The 19,821-nt window shown below is 44.8% G+C and overlaps 1 protein-coding gene across 1 annotated transcript; it reads right to left on the bottom strand.

Annotated features, from left to right (window-relative positions):
- Positions 1 to 2,477: 2,477 nt before the first annotated feature.
- Positions 2,478 to 18,287, bottom strand: LOC144170186 (proton-coupled folate transporter-like). Its single transcript, XM_077699812.1, has 6 exons — positions 18,115 to 18,287; positions 15,397 to 16,208; positions 14,257 to 14,499; positions 8,972 to 9,055; positions 8,053 to 8,209; positions 2,478 to 6,947 (listed from the first exon to the last, which is right to left on the bottom strand). The coding sequence occupies exons 2-6, from the start codon at positions 16,202 to 16,204 to the stop codon at positions 6,863 to 6,865; spliced, it is 1,377 nt and encodes a 458-aa protein (XP_077555938.1). The 5' UTR covers positions 16,205 to 16,208; positions 18,115 to 18,287; the 3' UTR covers positions 2,478 to 6,862.
- Between the last annotated feature and the right edge of the window lie 1,534 nt (positions 18,288 to 19,821).

The raw sequence follows: 19,821 nt of genomic DNA, 5'->3' as shown, positions 1-19,821 counted from the left end.
ATCGTGGTAGCACTTGCTTGGAATGAGAAAGACACATCATAGCGTATGCCCCTCCAATGTGATGTCCAATGATTATCACTTCCAAAAGAAAGGAGGAGGCTCACACTTATAGCAACAAGAATGGAGTAAAGGTCGTTGCGGCAGCGAAGTAGCGAATCGGCTGCAATCGTGGACTTAAACCGTCGTGATGATCGTGAAAGTTACGTGAGCTTCCTTCGTTTTTTCTAGCGTGAGCTAGGTACACTGTCCGAAGTTTAGCAGTTTCGCGTGGCTCCTGGAGAACCGTGCTGCGCATGTGCGAGGAGCAGTGACGTCACACGGCGCAGATAATTTTGCTCGCTGCCTGGCGTCTCTCTCACACCCCACGCACCCAGCGTCTTCGCCGACCTCCGTTCCGCACGTGGCGGCCCGGTCCACTTGATGATCATGCGAGGGGTGGCCAGGTGTGCAATCGATGGCTCGTGCGTCGCGGCAACATTGGCGTGCGCCTGTGTAAACAGCTTATCTCTAAGGCGATTGGTGACGCTGCGCCGCAGCCGCTTGATGAATATAGATGTGTCACATAATGTGTATACTGTGTGCGTGTCATTGAAGCAGTAAGCATGATAATCAAGCTAATCCTAGACAACCAGGAAAGCTAAGAATAGCCAGCTGAACCTTGGCTCACGCTACGCATATTCTGGCATAGCCGAGCTAAGCCACTGCTAATTTTTACCTGGTTCGTCGCTTTGTTTATGCGGCGGTGGTCTTTTGTTTTCTGTGGTGCTTTGCGGGGTTAGGTTATCGCGATTACTTCGTTCTTTGATTTATTATTTTCAACCTCCCAAACCCATGTGTGCATTTGCTTTCCCGTCTCGTAATGAAGCGGCCTGGGAAGGCAAGATGGAACGGTTTTAGACTGACAAGACCACTCCTAGCCTTTTTCAGCTGCAGCGTTCTTGACGGCCTCAAGTTCACAGCACTTCACAGCCTCGTGCGAAGTACCGAGCTAGAGCGGATCTAGAGCGCCTATTCTTTTAGTGCCTGTCCGCAGTGATCAAGCTGGACCACATTACAGCGCGAGATAGTCCCGGCCTCTCTGTGAGCTTCATCCTTACAGGAAAATGGGGCTCCTTATGTTGGGGTGCAACGTCATGTCTGTCGTAACAAATTCACACCTGCAGAGCCCGTCACTGGTGCAAGGCTGGTGCAAGGTAACTCACTGGCTTTGTTCGTTATGAGCGACGGCTTTGCAGATGTAAATTTGTTACGACAGACATGACGTTGCACCCAAACGTGACACCCTTTACAGCATGACACGTCCATCCTCGGTGTCATCGACACACGCGATTTCACTTTTGGTTTGTGGTGCCACACTGCAATGCGCTGCACAAACACTATGCAGCACAAAGTAGCCGTACCAGTTGAACTCGCTTCTTTTTAGCTTCACCATCCTTGTAAAACTGTTACACGTATCTTAGGGAGTGGAGTTTTTCATAACTTACGGATAACTAAATGCCGAAGAAACGTGCCCGGCAATTCAAATGTTCTGAATTTGATGGATTAAAACACTACTGGTTGATTGATTTAAAAGGAGTTTTACGCACTGAAGCTGCACCTGGGCTATGAGGTGCACCGCAGTGGAGGGCTCCGGATTAATGTTGACCACCTGGGGATCTTTAATGTGTGCCGGAATCTCGACAAATGTGCACTTTTGCTTTTCGCCTCCATCAGAAAACCAGCTGCCGCGGACAGGAAGAGAAACCGCATCCTTGGAAGAGAACCCGCATCCTTGAGCTCAGTAGAACACCGCCTTAGCCACTGAGCCACCATGGTGGGTCGATTAAAATATGATTGAAATAGTTGCTCAGAACCACCACGCATCAGCCATGTATTTGAATACATTACAAGAAAGTAAGCACATCTTTACCAGCTGCTTCTCTGGCTTTAAAACCTATCGTCATGCACTTGTCGTGACCTTAACCTCATGAGCAGGCAAAATCCAAAATGGTCAGGTAGCCGGAGAAACTTTTGGAGTGCATTTTAGCCTAGACCGCCCAGAGTTCTAGTATGCAGCCACGTGCAAGCAAAGCATATGCTTTTTTTTTTCCGATTCTGCATAGTAATAAATGAGCATAATGCAGTCATTGAACAAAGCTTTTGTCTTGATTGATTGATTGATTGATTGTAGGGTTTAATGCGCCAACACAACGCAGGTGATGAGGAGTGCCATAGTGGAGGGCTCGGGATTAATTTTGACCACCTGGGGATCTTTACATGCACCGAAATCTAGTACACACGGCCGTTTTTGCTTTTCGCCTCCATCAGAATAGCGGCCGCTGCGGCTGGGAATGGCACCCACGTCCTTGTGCTCAGCAGCGCAACGCCTTAGCCATTGAGCCACAGCAGCGGGAAACGCTCTTGTCGTGTAGCTGACAGTGAAGACTGCAGCTACACTTCAACAACAGTTTTGGTTTTCTACTCACTCACGTGCAATATGACTTAGCAACAGGGCAACAGTTTATTGCTCTTTTATACAGTGTTGTGCAAGATTTGTCTTGTGCATGGGATTTATACATAAATGCCAGTAGGTATTCAGAGGTGTATAACAATGATTTGTAAACTGCTTACGCTGTACATAACTCAGGTCTTGTGCACCTGCCAATTAAACTTTTCCAAGATTCGGCTTCCCCACAGACACAGAGTATGTAAAAATAGCAGTAATGAGTGATCATGTATCTTTAGTGTTTTGACCAGGCTAGTACAAAATAAGCTGAAAAAGTTGGAAGGGCTTTTACTTCACAGCAGCACTAGTGAAACAAAGTCAACCAAAAACTCATTGTTCAGGTGATAGAGGGGAAGGGGGCTAACGCCGTCGTCAGGCCTTACTATGGCCATTAAAGGCATCTCAAAAGATAAATATCCGCTCACTATAGAAATGTGAGCATAGAAGTACAAGAGAGACTCTTGCCCCCTCAGTAGTATCACGAAATTGTCATGAAGATATAGTTCTGGCCCTCCTAGCAGCAAAAGCTGTCTTGCTCAAACACAAAAAAATGTGAAACGTACTAAGGAGGGAAAAGGGGGGACAGAGCTGTGCTACTAACTTGAGTAGATTCACAAAACAAATTAGGATGCCAACTCTCGGCCCTCTCATATCGCAAAGACAACAAAGAAAGTACTTCGGAATGTTCAACCACTGTCAAACAATGGCAGAGTGTTCTAAAAGCTCCAACGACCAATATCCCAACACCGGTGGTATCACAGCCATTTAAAAAGAAAATATATAGTTGAGGACAACAACAACAAAAAAAAACCTAATCTGGATTATTGCTTAGTCCAGAACAAGGGCATGCCTGTATGGATGAAAGGTTTGAACATGAATGCACACCAGCAACCAACTGACGAGCTCAGAAAATGAAGTTTCAGGAAACAACTACAGTCCATTTCACAAGCTGCATACGGCACAGTAGCTGCTGCCTGTCCAATTAACGCATCGAACGCACCACAACATCCTACACAGGCCACTTGAAGAAAAGTGACAATAGGCATTGGGGCCACGTAATGACATGTGATTGTGCTGTGCGGGTAAAAATGGCCGTGGTACACTTTGTAGCAGCTTCAGGCAAGCTGCACAGCCCACTGCAGTGCTTTCGCATTCAAAAGTGGCAAGGGGCAAGGCTAGCATGTAAAACTTATAAATGTGACTACTTTCTGACATCCCAGAGTAATTCATGTGATCAACCTTGGCCAAGCAAAGACAACATCCCATCCCAACACCAGTATATACGTATTACATTTAGTTCGAAAACGCTGGTCAACTGTTATCAAATCCTGCATATACAATGCTAGAATGCAGGCTAGATCACTAGGTGCCTTTGTTTTACCATGGCTGTAACTCTTATCTTTCCGGTTGCGTTATGTTTGACAATTAAAATATCAGGAGCTATCAAACAAGTGTATGTGTTGCACAGATCCTACCGCTCACCAACACTTCTCAAGGTATGCACTAAGAATACACTCCAACGTAGTACTAGTGCTGGGCAAAGGAAACCTCACTGTTACAAAGGTTGATCGAAACAGGAGAATGAGAAATGTTACTACAAGAAAAAATGAAATGTGAAGGCAGATAAAAGCAGATTCAACACCAAAGCGATATGCCACTTCCACATATACAATAGGTGCAACAACAAAGCAATAAGCTCGTGAGTCAAGATGCCTGTGATTTTGAATAACAGCTGTGACATGGCTAGCTTACAGCCCTGTCAAAGAATAATAATGATAAAAAACTCCGATGACACCTATGCACTTCTTATGAGTTGTAAATGCGAAAGCATTAATGTCTGAACGAACGCCGCTGAGTGCTTCTTTGAACAACGCTATGAGCAATGTTCTTGAGTTTACCAGAATTTGGGAATCGTTGTTTTCATGTAGTGTCGTCACAACAGTCTATAAGGAAGGCCAAGTTGATGATGTCTTCTTCGGTCAGGTACAATGACTTCGTCACCTGACGGGTAAGGGGTGTGTAGCCTCCCTGTCGCAGTGGCCTTAACATTTAGCACCGATCTCTTGCTATAAAATGCGAGGCCTGTGCAAGAGCCCAGCACAGTTGTGATGGCGTCTTGCGGTGTAGGGCAAGTTTAAACTAAAGGTCGTCACAGTGTGGTGGTCATTACATCGTTGGTTTAGGCGTTTTGGCCTTCATTTAAGGAGTTTTGTGTAAAGTTTCGATCACATGGCCGGTGAGACATTTCGGATGACAAGAGAAGCTGTTTTATATTCAGGTGTGTTCGATGCTATGTAAACCCACACGACGATGGGTCCACTTGATGACTTGACATCGCAAATCTCTTCGATGTCTTACCATATGGAGAGCCACCAGATTTCAGTTCAATGTCCGGTTTTGTGCAAATAAAATGGCTATGCCTGCTGCTGTGTTGTTGCAGTCATTCCCTTCCCCAAGAGAATCTGCGTCCCGAGATTTCTCAACTACCCGTGGTTATTACATCAAGCTTCAGTTACTGAGAGTATCAACACTTGGTTGGTGTTGATTGATCAACTATTCATAATGAAGTTAAATGTGCCAACACTACACAGGCGATAAGGCACGCCATAGTGGAGGGCTCTGGATTAATTTTGCCCACCTGGGGATCCTAAACGTGCGCTGAAATCTCGAATGCATGGGCGTTTTCGCTTTTTGCCTCCATGAGGACAGCGACCACTGCGGCTGGAAATCGAACCCATGTCCTTGGGCTCAGCAGCACGAAGCCTTAGCCATTGAGCCACCGCGGCAGGTGGAATTTGAAATCGCCACCCTTGTTGGTAATGTAGAGGCCCTACAGGTTGGTGGTGTGGCTCAAAGCAACATACACCAATTTGTCGTAGGCTCCTCCTCGGTATTTGCGAATGTCTAATGCAGTGACCCATGTGATGCGGAATTGCACACTTTTGAGCATGTCGCAATTCTTTTACCTTTCAGGTAGCATCCATGCGCGACGAGTTCCACAAACTCACGAGTGGGCAGTACTGTGGATATACACATCCTCAGGCGACTTTGCTTCACGACATAATGCCGATGTCGTCGGGGAATGCAAGCCTGAGTTGTAGGACTTGACTGTGGACATCTTGCTGAATTAATGGGAGCTTCTCTGCCAATCTGCGACTAGTCCACCGGTGACATCCCTGGGTGGCCAATGCAAGTTTCGCTGACAATGACCCCATGTCTACTTTTGAGCGTTTATATCTTGGCTTTGGCACCTTGGTACTCTTCGGTGGAACGGTAGCCCGCAATGTTGTCCGTGGCGAGCGTTTTCAGGGTGCCTTCATAGGCCGCAGCCGCTTTCGATATACTAGTCATCAGAGTCCTGGTTCGAGAAGAAGAGAGGCACGCCATTGATTTGGTTTCTATGCAGCCAATAAAATTTAGGTGATTTTTCTCTGCTCCAGACAGTGCTGCTGCCAGCTTTCTCGCTCAAAGAGACATTAATGCTTTCGCATCAAAATTACAAAAGAGTCGATGCATCTGTCGATGCAATACAAAGCACATTCAGTGACACTATTCCTTAGGCACTGAGAATGCCTAAAATTGTGAGATACACAGTTCCAGTGACATTTGTGTGTGACCAGAAGGGTTGTTCTGCACAAAACAATAAATAACCTGCGCATGAACAAATAATTATTGCGTGTAAATATAAATTCTTCTTACCATCGTGTAACTAGCGTGCTGTTTCATTATTTGGCCTTGCTTAAATACAAAGCCTCAAGCACTTGTAAAAACTATGAAAAGTCGAAACAATTTTGTACCACAACCACAAGTGGGGTTGCACATGATGCAATAACATTCTGTACAGGCAGTGCTATAAACTGGACAATTTAAGCAAAGTTAGCATAGAAGGTTTATCCACAATTTGGACTTGTCAAAGGGGATGAATACACCACCTTTTAGGGTCAGAGAAAAGGCGACTACAGCATCGCCAGAAAAAACTGGAAATAGAAGAGAAATTGGTCCTACAAGAGAAAGTGCCAGTCTCAATTACGATCAGCGATTTCACATTTGCTCGTAATAACGTACTCTCCAACTCTTCTTTTCCAGCAACTCAACGAAGAAAAAGTGCCTGCTGCTGAAAGTTTGAGCGATGTGTCAACGTTCCTTGCTCACACATCTGTGGCGTAATGGTACACTTGTAGAGTCCTTCGATAAAAACTTTAAAATTGTTGGTTCCACAGGCAACAACACAGGGTTGAACAGCAGAACTACAACAGGGGTGAAATGGCACTAGTCTTCCGGTCAAACCTGGCCAATGCTCTGGCATGATGTACACCGGGAGGAGCCTCCACCATGATCTGACAGAGGATGCTGTCGTCAATACTTTGCTTGCACCATTCAGCTCTCCACAATGTTTGAGCTCATGCTGTCACCCTCGATTTCGGCATACGGAGCCTCCTTCTTGAATCGGAAGTACAGGTACCTGCGAATTGGTAGGCAACATTTTTTTTCATCATCACTGCACTGCCCAGTGATGATGCAACAATTGACCACATGCAACAATTGACCAACGTCAATGTCTCTTACTCAGAAATGTGCAGCAGGCCAAAAATACAGTGTTTGGGGCCTCTCATTTTTATATAAGCAAACTTGCCAATTTCCTTTCCTGTTCATAAAAATAAGAAATAAGCCCATCAAAACTTGCAGATGCAATGTAGCCTCTCTGTTGATCTCCTGTTTAATACACTAGTGTTTATTGATATGTGGTCTGGCTTTTTTTTTTTCTACTTATGCTGCTAGGGGCATCTGTTGTGGTTATTGTGACCAGTGCTGAGGCTGTCTAGCTACACACATGCCACAGAGCTTAAGCGAGCTAGGTATTTCAATGTATTTCCTGCCTGTGAATCAAACATTTTTATTATTTTTATTAATAAATTAACAAACACAGAGGTCAGCATTCTCAAAAAATAAAGCGTAAAAAAAAACTAGTTAAAAATTTAAAACTTACGAGTTCCTAAAATGTTTTTATCTTGAGATGCATCGAACAGCCCCAGCCAGAAGGTCTACATTAATTGAACCCCCCCCCCCTCCCCTCCCCAACAGTGCATATCATAGCATAAACGAAAGCCACCCTGCAAACTTCAATTCACATGGGAGTCATGTTTTTTAAGTGCCGGCATTACCCATTATATTCTCCTTGAATGAACGACAACTATTTCTACAGCTGCGCAAGTTAGTAAATTTCCAACAGCCTGATGTTACATTAGGCTGTGCCTTCCTTCACCTTGAAAAATGGATAAAAATTGCCATGTCCCAAATTTATTATCCAGTCTGTTCACTTATTTGTGCACGTCAGACAATGAACAGACATGTATTTTACATTATTAGTGAGATAACGTTGTTTCTCGCTGTATCACTCACAGACCAAGACATGCAAGATTATCCCACGTGCCAATACTAAAAGATATGGCTGGAAGCAAGAGTTCCACATCTAATGCATGGCTTCAAATGAGAGGTGACCCAGCGAGCACTCTAGGCTACTTCCGCAACTGCGGAGATCAATCTACAACTTTCGGGGCTGAACTCACAAGAAGATTCCGATGGGGACGACTTGCAGGGCTGCAGCAAACTCGAAGCCAAAGCCCTTGAAGAACTTTGATGTGGCTGGGTAGAGGCCGTTGAACAGCAGGGACCCAGTGAACATGGCAAAGGACTGCAGAGCACTCATCACAGCAAACGCCTTGCCTGCAATCAAAGCAGCGGGCACAGCCAACAGATAATGTTATTATAAAAACTCCATTTCCCATAAAACTGCAAGCAATGGCACCTGGAAGACCGAAAAGGGTATTGCAAAGACCAAATTTCGGAAGAAAAAAAATAGTGTAACTGGCCCCCATAAGACCCAAAAAACTGAGCACTAATTCCAAAAAAGTTTGTCTACTTGGGGAATTCTCTTAGACACATGGTTCAAAAAAGAACAATAAGAACAAGATAGAACAAAGTGGTGCTTGCACAATTTTGTTCATTCAATACCCAAATAATAAAATCCAGGCAGAAGTCAGCAAATGGTTTTACCTTCTTTCCCTGCTATCTACGTATTGCTGTTTTTTGTTCTCACTATATTAATAAAAAAAATTTAATAATTTAATCACATAGTCACGAACACCGATATTTTGTGAATGGTTGTGATAGAAGCACTGAATCATCAGATGACTGATAAGCATACATAGTTGAGTTTGTGTACACCGATAATGGCCTATAGTAAAAATCAATGGCTGCAACAGTAAAGAATGTTCAACAGCCTTCATAGAGTATCTTGCTTTCCATATGAAAATTTCTTGACTTACAATAGCAAACTGATCATCCCAAGAAGCAGGCTAACCGACAGTTTTGTGGAAATAAACAGCGTTTACTCAGAGAAACAGCTTGCCTGAAAATTACTCAATGCCATCGGGCAATTCAGTTCAAATGCCAGTGTAAAAGTGTAAAGATAGGAATAGGCCTTACCTTTCTCATCAATAGCCACGATCTTTGACAGCAGTGCACGTACTGAAGGGCTTGTAAACTCACTAAACACGAAAAGAACAGGAGCTGCAACATACAAAACAAAAAGCAAATTAAGTTTGTCAAAAAAAGGGAGAGAAAACTATGTACGGCAACAAAACATTCAACCACCACTGCATTCTTGAAAGTACAGGACATGTGGTTCAAGACCATCTTACTAAAACACAATCACCATTCTCCCTCTTTTCACTCGCTTCAGTTTGGACAGTCAGTGCAAGCAAACTGTGACCTGTGCAATGATTACATATTATCAAGAAAACCTTCATAAGGTATACATGGCTTGCACATGACATCACCACCGCCACTTCCGTGTGCTGCTCTCAGCTTTCTCAGGGCCGCTAAAGATAAGAACAGCAGATAAGCTCACGGCCTTTCCCCGTGCATGCGGTGCACCAACATAGGCGCTAAAGTGAGGTTAGTGTAATCTACGTATAGCCTATGTTGCCTATATACCTTGAGTGCTGCCTGTAGGGGCGCCACTGAAATCCCCCTAGCGACCCGTATCGAAAATAGTTGTGGGAGTCTCTGGCCCGCTCACCACTGTCACCGCTGCTTTTGCGACATGTTCACGGCTGAGATTTACCCTTTGTATGCGTTGTAAATACAGATTTATTTGGAGCAGTCACTCTGTTCGCAAATGTGGTGTATTCACAAGAGTGTAAATGTTTTTGACGCGATTTTAGAGCGGTACATTTGGTCCGTATAAGCGCCAGGCGTGTGTCACAGGCCAGTGTCGCGAAACAGGCATATACATGGAGCTGACTGCAATTCCACTGCCCGGAAATTTACTAACAATATCTCTGTAAGCAGTGTTTCTTCAGATGGTCATGCTACGGCTATACGCTACGATGTATATTGGTTTTGTCTGCTTACATATTCTAGCAGAGCACTCATACCTGATCACGCCAGTTACTCTTCATACCTCAGATATTGATCACTACCCTTGACAAGCCAGCGTGGCATAAATTTCACGAACACTCTACAAAATAAGTTCGATTAATAATGCAAAATTCTACATGGGCATCAGCACACGAGAAAAAAATTTAATGCTGGGTTGCCTCGTTGCGAGATGAGCGCTCAAAATCGATCATCTGCTACATATTGTGTTTTGTGATTGTAATTGTGTTTTGTATTAACCCATCGACCCTCCTGAAGCCCATCATCGTCTAAATGACTCATTTACTAAATGTTGTGAATGGTGTGCAACCTGGCAAATGGGTATCAATTTTAACAAATCTGTGCTTATGTCTTTCACGAATAGTAAGTCCCCTTCCTGCTTCACGTACTCGTTTAACGGATCCACCTTAAAAAAAATAACAGAATACAAATATCTTGGTGTTGTTCTTTCCAGCAATCTATCTTGGTCTCAGCATATTAATTTTATCTGCACAAAATCTTTAAAAAAGTTAGGTTATTTAAGACGAACACTGTCCCAATCCCCAAAAAGCACTAAATTACTAATGTATAAGACACTGATTCGTCCAGTACTTGAATACGCATGCCCCGTATGGAACCCACACAAGCAGGGTGAAATCGATAGAATTGAGGCCATTAAAAAAAAAGCTATCAGATTTATTTGTAATCGCTATGATCGCTACTTTTCACCTTCCCTTGCCCTGTCCTCTCTTGAACTCACCACATTACGCATGCGCCGACTAAAAGATTCTATGAAATTGCTTTACTGTTTTATAAACTCGGTATATCGCATGTCTCGCAATACCTACATCTCATTTGCCTCGCCGTCCATAACTAGAAGTAATCATCACCACCTTAATATCAAGCCTTACCATTGTCGAACCAACGCATTCAAATTTAGTTTTTTTCCTTTCACTGCCGGCCTCTGGAATGGATTGTCCGGTGATACTCGCTCCCTTCCGCTGGAAAATTTTTTACTTGTCGTTGCTGATTTGCGTTAACTGTTCTTTTGTTTTATTGCTCAGTTGATCTGTTTATTTGTTATTTTTTGTTCTGTGAATGCTCACTCCTGCCATAGCCCCAAATTGTGGGCTGCAGTATGTGTAAATAAATAAATATACCTTTCACAAGCAGCGCGGAGACGGGCTTATAGAGTAATCCACTTTCGCGACTAAACGCTTCTTCGAAACATCGTCATACGACACAGGAAGCCTGCAGAATCTAGCACAAACTGAAATCAGAAGGCTTTATCAGACACCACACTCTTCCAGCGACATCATTTATCGCTTGTGAACTTACCGAATACTTAAGAAAATGCGTCCGCCGAGTGATCAGCTGTTGGTTGAATTCGAAAAGTCGAAAAACTAAAGGAAAGTGAACGCGCAGCTTGCGCATATTATTACTAAACCGTTCGTTGCTTGACTTGGCTCCGCACTTGTACACAACGATAGTTAACCCCCCCCCCCCTCCATGTCTTGTGAAATATCAGTGCATTTCGCATCTAGGTGATCCGGTGAGTCCTACCTTGCTTAAGTTTTGATGAATGTCTTTAGCATGTCAGAAGCTGCACTGAATTTTTTTATTACCGTACGAGCTGTTCTGTCTATTTCGGACTTGGCAGGCCATCTATTTTTCCATGGTTTCATTAACTTTCTTTGGTCCTTGCTATGAGGCGTGAGTGGGCACATATTTAACGAGCCACAGCCTTGGAATATACTTAACATTTTTGCGTGACTTATATTCCCATAAAAGGCACAAATTATTGTCAGGTATTGGGTAATCACATCCCCAAAACATATGTTTCTACAACGTATGTGTACATTCGATACAAAGCCACATTCGTTGTCTGCCCTGCAAAATGAAACACACCTCTCACTGTGCCAGCATCAGGTCTAAACGTGGCGACAGTAGAATTCACTTGTTCCTGAAGTATTCGGAGGTGACAGTGGTTATATGCTGCTGCCGTTGCCGACGCTGATAAGGGCGGCCTAGAAGCGCGTAGAACCGCGTCCCCGGATAGCTCCTGTTGGCGTTCGAGCACTTTACCAAGACGCAGCTGTTTTTTGCAGTGCCCTGAATGTACTAATTGCTTACAGACCTCACCATAACAAGTTGCGTCGGGTGCGGAAAGTCAAAAAGAAGCAAAAGAGAACCAAAAGCCCCCATCAGCGACGCAGCGCTGCTCCCGTGAGCGCCATGGAGAAGTGGCGGCAGGAGGTGCAGCGATCACGGAGCTCGAGGCATATAGTATACCAGATTCTAGATTCTTGGTGGTGTTGGATGCCCTGTTTTTCCTAAACAGTGCTTTGTACATTTGTCATAATTTCTGGGTTCCTGCATTGTCATTAAAGCTAATGCAGTGGTCAAGCCATCAGATATGTGCAAGTTTTTTCACACACTGACTGGCTATTGCTGCTTTGTAATGGATTTTTAACAGGTCCTGCCATCTTTTTCTATTTTGTTCTGTACTCTGGTTGCACAGAGACGCTTTTCTAGTGTAGAGCTTGCACAGTTAAAATTATTTTAATTACAGTCAAACACCTGTATAACGAAGCGTGTGGGACCACTATAATTGTTCGTTACACATGTCACTTCGTTATTTGCGTCATGCACTTCCATGACCCCCTATAAAGCAAATAAGCTTACTTAAAGAAACAATCATCAGATATAAACTGCAATAGGCGAAAAAAAGTCAACAATTGCCTTCTACACAGTAGTATGACGTACTGAATGCGCAGCCACTGCCTACCTGATTCTGTAATGGTTAAAGGCGTGCTGTGGCGCGAGGTGAGGGAGTGACGAGATATATTACCTGCAGCGCGTCATACGCCGCTACTGCTTTGCGGGCACTCATAATACCTGGCTCCTCTGCAAGCTCTTCATAACTGCTCGCCTGATCATTTGCAGCATCTCTTTTCTCTATGATGACCTCTACGATGTCGGTCAAGTCAGACCAAACCAGGACCTGGTCATGCATTGAGATGTAATTGTCAGTTGTCAGAACCGATGCTGCACTGGAGCACGCATTGTACGCGGTAATCAATTCGAACAGCGCCGTGGTCGAACTGGATGACTCACACTCGTCAGGGCACCTATCAGTTGCACACTACCACGTGTGCGGCTAGGCGTATTTGTTATCAAACAACAATTCGGTGACTGTAAGCGCATGAATTTCTTCGTTATACAGGCAAATTTGCTGCAGTGGTCTTCGCTGTAGAGGCATTCATAATACATAGGAAAAATAACAACCTGGCCAGGCCATACGGCATGCTTCGTTGCACAGGCTATTTCGTAGTAGAAGCGTTCGTTGTAGTGGCCCTTGGTAGCCCCAACTACCTTAACACATAGTGGTAGCATTCTATTACAGTTCAGTATCAGTTGTCTGGTGCTTCCTGCTGCTCGTTGTTGTGTAGGCAAGTTCAAACCATTAGGTGTCGTGATCTAAACCTATGAGATCTTGTACCCGCCTCCACTGTCTGATTGCCCTTGGCACGGCCCACATGAGATCCAAGATGGGTATCACACTTCTTGTGTGGCATGGAGCTCATGTCGTGCCAGGTATACGTTGCTGCATAGTTATAACCCTGCTTTTGCAGCAGTGTCAGTACTTGGTGCCTGTCCCCTTAGATCTGGTGTCCTGTATTTCCATCCTTTGTGTTTTTAATTGATGCCCCTGCAATCATTATGCTATCTTTAGATAATTGTTTCCCCAAGTTTGGGTATCCACGAATAAGCAATGCTATCTGTAGCTTTAAAGCTCGTTTGAGGTCATATCTAGTGCAACACCAGAAGCTTTTTGCCCTATTCAGACATGCTACCACCACAAACTGTTCTATTTTGTAACAGAACTTAAATTTAAAACAGAAAACACCTTTCTTGAAGCGACCTTCACGTGGCCTTAATGGCCTTGAATGACTTTCAAAACCTTCAGAGCTGAGGCTTCAAAAATGCAAGCTGACGGGACCTATAAATGCTAATCATATTTTTCAAAAAGTCTCACTGCGCAAGGTGCTTTAGGAGTTTTAGCAGTTGGCGTGCTAGTTACAGAACTTTCCATGCATGCTATAGTGGGACTTTAGAGATGTCACATCTCTCAAGAAACTTCAGTTATTGTAAAGTTCTACAAATAAGGCTGTTCGCTGTTGAGGAAGACCAAACACCCTGAACATTACGGACACATACCGGGGAGATACAGATATTTTGTTGGGAAAATTCCTGTTGCGGTCTTTTGTAAAGATCAACTGCAATGCTGCCAAGCAAGAGTAATGTTGTATGCATGTAAATAAGGAGAGTATTAAACCACTGCCACTCACTGAAATAGACCATAGTGGGTGATGTGCAGAGGCCCAGCCACAAGAGACCCAGGAATCTGGAGACTGAGCCCAGGAGCCCAGCGAAGGCATCGGAGATGTTGAGGCATCGGTACGCCAGCGGAAGCACCACCAGCAGGGCCACGCCCTCCACAGCAATGTTCACCCCTTGCAGGAAGCTGTACTGGCTTGCATTCCAGCGCAGAGGCTCGTCAGTCAGGAACGTGTACGTCAGGTACGTCTGGGCTGCAAGGCACACAGGCCAGATTGGTGGGGTGCCCAGCCTGGAGTGTTCCCACTACTGCTGTGTTTGCACAACAATGCTCTACTTGGAGTGTTTCTTTCTTTTCCTGCAATGTGATGCACATTTTTATGCATGCACATTTACATGCAAACAGCACAGCCACCCACCCCATCATCACCATAGCGAAGAAACCAAAATAACCTCTTCCTCAAAGCTCCACCTCTGAGCAGGAGAAATCCCCCAGGCTCTGTACAGCACCTTTGTTATGCTTTACAGTTTGAAGTTCCAATGCTACGGGCAGGATTGGCAAGCTGTTGGCTGCATGAATGCTTCCCCAGTAGAGTAGGGGTGAGAGGGATCTGTTGAAGGAGGGAGGGACGTTCGAAAGATGCCCCGTTTTAGTCTGGAGGTATGAAAGGGGGTTTCAATACGCACACATGGATTTAGCATATGTACATACACTCTGTGCATGTATGTATGTGCGCACTCATGAGGGTGCATGAATACACCAACTACATCTTATATTATGTTACCTTCTTATACATTTCTTTAAAAAAGAAAGCAATCCTGAACATTTTTGGTTCCTTTTCTGGGGCAGGACGAAAAAAATGTATGAGGTTCAGGCACGTGGAAATGAACAGCATTACTAAACTGCATAAGCGGCCTTTTTCTTAGCTTTCGTCACTGTGGAATATCTCTATGATTGCTCCTGCTTTATTTTGCCCCATTGTGTGTATACTAATAAAGTTGCCTGCACTGTACAACTGCGTGCTATATTGTCCCTTATCTTATCTTATCTATTGGGAGTTCCCATGCTGTGCAAACAGGATTTAAGATAGATGCCAATGACAAAATTTGAGCGTTACGCTTGCCCAGAAATCAGAGCACCGTATGCTTACCGGCCAAGCCGTAGAACATGGCAAAAGCGGCGGAAAGCAGCAGGATGATATGGCGCCTGTTGCCACGGTCTCGTAGCCTGAACACGGTCATCGCCATGTCGGCTACGTGCCGGAAAGAGAAGACGCCCGGCCGCTCCATTCCACTATCAACGCTGGTTTCGCCAGGCACTTTGTCCCGGATGGCAATCAAAACGTAGAAAATGGTCACTGCATAGATGAAGAGCTCAACCAAGAAGATAACTTCGTAGGTCGTGGTCTTGAGCAAGCCTCCCACAAGGTACATTCCGAGCGCGCCGCCGGTGAAGATCATGGCCTCCAAAATAGAGATGCGTCGGCTGCGTGACTGGAACGGCGTCACGTCAGTCAGGTAGCCGAAGCAGCTTGAGATGATCCCCAGGCTCCCGGTGGATATGCCGACCAGGACGGCACTGATCATGATGAGCGACACGCTGCCGTCGAGGTAGTGCGAGAGAAAGATGAAGTTGAGAACGCTCGCCATCCCACCCACGAGCGGGACGAGCATGGGTCGCTTGCGGCCAAAGCGGTCGTTCCACGATCCCACCCACATGCCGCAGATCAGAGTGAGCACAGACATGGTCCCGTAGTAGAAGGCGATCCACACGGAGGCCTCGGCCTTGATGTCGGTTCTCGTCTGGTTCTGGGCCGAGTGGCAGTCGGCAACTTGGGTCGTGTTGAGGTGCCTGAAGCAGCACTTGGTGTTTATCAGGTCCTGGACGGCACTCATTTCCAAATGCATCGTGGAGAAGAACAGGAACACCACAGGTTCCACGGTGATTTGGAGCCCCATTTTCCTGCAAGGAAGTTACAGCAATCACCATAGAAGCTTCAGCAGAATATCGCAGAATAGTTGAACGACAAATAACCGAGGGGCTCTACGCAGACTTGCACACTCTGGTAGAAAACAAAATTTCCAGAATTGAAAGTCAACAGAACTTTGACTATACGATCACTTATGAAAAGAAATCAAAATGTCGTGCAGCTATAGGTGATAACAAAAAGTCTGACGGGGATTTAACTATGACCTCTGGTAAGTTCATCTTTGTAGCCAAACATTGTTGTAATATAAAGCCTTCTGGTTTCTTCCTCAGCCTGTGTCAGACAGTAAAACATGGCCTGGAAAAACAATGAGAATGAGCGACAAGAGGCATCCTCCTAGCTCTTACCAATACCCTGGTTTGCAAGACTCGTGTTGCCTTAGCTGTCACTTAACAGTCCTAAAGGTCTACCCCAGATGAAAATATGTTTTTTTCTAGCTGGATTATTGAACCAGAAATTTCCTCTAGCTAGAAACTGCATAATTATGCTGTTAATTCAGAAACTGAATTTCAGCAGAAATTTAGAAATCCAAAATTCAGAAACTGAATTTCAGCAGAAATTCAGTTTCTAGTTTATTTCTAGCTGTATTGAGATTTACTAGTCAAGCTAGCATTTGTCAGTAAAAGCCCGCAAGCTGGAAATAATTGTCTCTAGCTAGACTAAGAATTTTAATTTTACTTAGAAGCTGTCGATTGCAGCTAAAATCTAATATTCTAGCCAGAAATGAAGCCGGAAATTATGCTTTCTTGCTTGGAATGCTCTTTTCATTTTCATGGGGGACCAGAAGGTCGTAAATTAATTTATCTTTTTTACAGTGTACGTAAAAGCTTTGATATTCCCTAGGCCACAAGCTTTGAGTGCTGCAGCTTACTAAAATTACTAGCAAAATTTTATGAGCAGTACCCTATAACGATACTCGCTCAAGTAGCCGATCAAAATCGCTAAGCCGCATTGTTTATCATTGCATATTACCTTCCATGAAATGCATTCTGAACCTTCCATAGCTGCCTGTGTCTTTTCCTAAACTGTACCGTTCACGTCAGATACAACCCGCACACACTTGAACATCTCACCACCAAATTCACACAAGAACAAAACCGTGCAGCGAGCTACAACCACCCGCCGGTCTCATTATTCCTGACTGTTATCGGGAAGCACTTGGAAGTGCGACTTTTTTTCTTTTTAATGTCATTAATTGCTTTGCGCCCATCCCTCCTGCATGTATTATTTCAAATCATTTTCGTTCTTGATGCACCCCATGTGTGCTTGCATTGACCTTTTTATTTGAGCGCAGCCTTTCCAGTTCTTGGGAACTGACAAACATGGCTGCATTTTTTATTCAGTACAATAATTTATTATACCAGTGAACGCATCTGATTGCTTCATCTCCGGGCCTGTACCCCCCTTACACTGCTTTATGCGATTGAAGAAAAAATAGTATAACCGTATAACGACCAATCAGCTACCTCACATTCGGAATGCAAGCCCCTTCCCTCCACACTGATAACCGCGCCCTGCTCCTGAAGTCCGGTTTAAAGGCACAGCTTTCGCAAGCAGTTCACACACCTGGCCAGACCGGCCGATTGACCTAGTTTCCGCCCTTTCGCTTTTCTTCGCGCAAGGCGGCCCGCGGTAAGATATGCGACGATCAAAACAATTCGCGAACATATGCTTTCCCGCACACACACAAAACATGCACCTTTTTTAAGACGCGCCGTCAGGATGAAGCGACAGTTTGCATTATCTTTAGTGCCCCCTCTTCCCCCTCCACGAGATAAACTACACCGCTACTGCTTCAAGGAAAGAGCAAGAAAGAGAAACTCCACTTCAATCTTTCGCGCGACATGCGCAACTGTTTCGTACCCATGTAAGGACGCTTACCTTTTTATGACTGCGGCGAAATTGTCACACTTCTTAACGACGCACGCAGCTTGTAACAAATTAGTAACTCACGCGCCTGTCACAAGGTATGAGATTACTCCAGCATAAAATGATCACAACACGCAACACAACAGCTGCTGCCGCGGCAGCTCACGAGCGCCTGTGCGTCAATAAACGAGTGCACTCCAGCGTCACCATGGGCGCTGCGTTCGTTCTAATAAACTGTTGTTTTGGTTTCGGTTTCATGTTTTCGCTCATTGTAACATCGAACTATTATATTTCATTTGAAGTACTCATGCGTTGCATTTCTAAAGTGCACATTACCGCAAGCTCGGCCTTCCTTTTTTTTTCTGCTCTAACTACCTATGTATCGGGCAAGAGCAGTTGCCACGACTCGCGGCTATCCGGACTAGGCAGGCCACCCACAACAGCACTTTCCCTTCCAATAATTTGTTCCTCTCCTCCCCATCTTCCTAACTACACACGCATGGTCTCTTCTTGTACGCGCCAATCTGGCAGAACAATTTTTTGCAATCACTCAGCTAACTAAAAAGCCATAGAAAGTTTCTTTTCTTTTTTCAATTTTTTTTTTATATGACTACACCCGTTTTATGCGCTGCTGCCTGAAGCAAACCAGATGATGCCACGCACAGCCGGAACTAGGGCGCAACCTCACGACATTTAATGAATTTAGAAAGCATGTTACTAATTAAACCAACTCCCGGAGCTATCTCTCTCACACTCACTTCGCGCGGACACAAGCAAGAAATGAAAGAACAGCCAGATAAAATGAAATAAACAAGGCGACCACACCTAAAAAATCTCATTTGCAACATCACAGGAAGTTGAGTAATATTGGTGTGACCTTTGGACAATTTGTGCTTCATCATTCTGATTTTGCTGTTTTTTTTTTTTTTAGAACGTGAAAACGACAATGCACTGTCTTGTCACTGCTTGCGAGCAGTGGCCTCTTTTTACGCTGTCGGCACATCAGCACATCCCAAGAACCATACTGCTTTTACTAATCCCATGGTGGTCCCAGTATAAGTCATTCTCAAAAATTAAGTGGTAGCTATTAGTACATGCACAGTACTTAAGCGCCCGTTCCTGCGGTTTCCCGGCGCCATCGTCCCTCGTTGTAACCGAGTGAATGAAGGGTACACCAAAGACAAACGAGATAGGAGGTGCAGGAAAGCGGAGAATGAAGGTAGGGCGAATGGCACAAAACACGGTCCCCACGGCGACGTGCTACGAGACAACGGCAGAGTCGCCTTCTTGCGTTCGCTGATGTGGCGATCAGATTGCGAGACACAGCAAGTATGCACCGTCACCCAGAAGACTGCAGTTTGAACTCAGCACAAATTTCGCATTAGGGGGAACCGAAAGCGTCAGCCAATTTTTTTTTAAATATCGAAGCAATGGGCAAGTCCTATGCTAGATTTGGAACCAATTACTGCTTTACCTAAATTGAACTATTCGCCTACTCACCCTCACCGCACCCTTTCCACTCAGTGTCACGTGCAGTGCTCTTCACCGTTCTCCCATGCAAGAGTTGATTGATTGTAGGGTTTAACGCGCCGACGCAACGCAGGCGATGAGGCGCGCCGTAGTGGAGGGCTCCGGATTAATTTCGACCACCTGGGGATCTTTAACGTGCGCCGAAATCTCGTACACACGGGCGTTTTTGCTTTTCGCCTCCATCAGAAA

The sequence above is a fragment of the Haemaphysalis longicornis genome, unplaced genomic scaffold, assembly GCF_048455015.1.
Source record: "Haemaphysalis longicornis isolate Haplotype H1 unplaced genomic scaffold, Haemaphysalis longicornis Haplotype H1 scaffold_2, whole genome shotgun sequence".
NCBI lineage: Eukaryota > Metazoa > Arthropoda > Arachnida > Ixodida > Ixodidae > Haemaphysalis > Haemaphysalis longicornis.
This window is presented reverse-complemented; position numbering and strand designations above follow the sequence as displayed.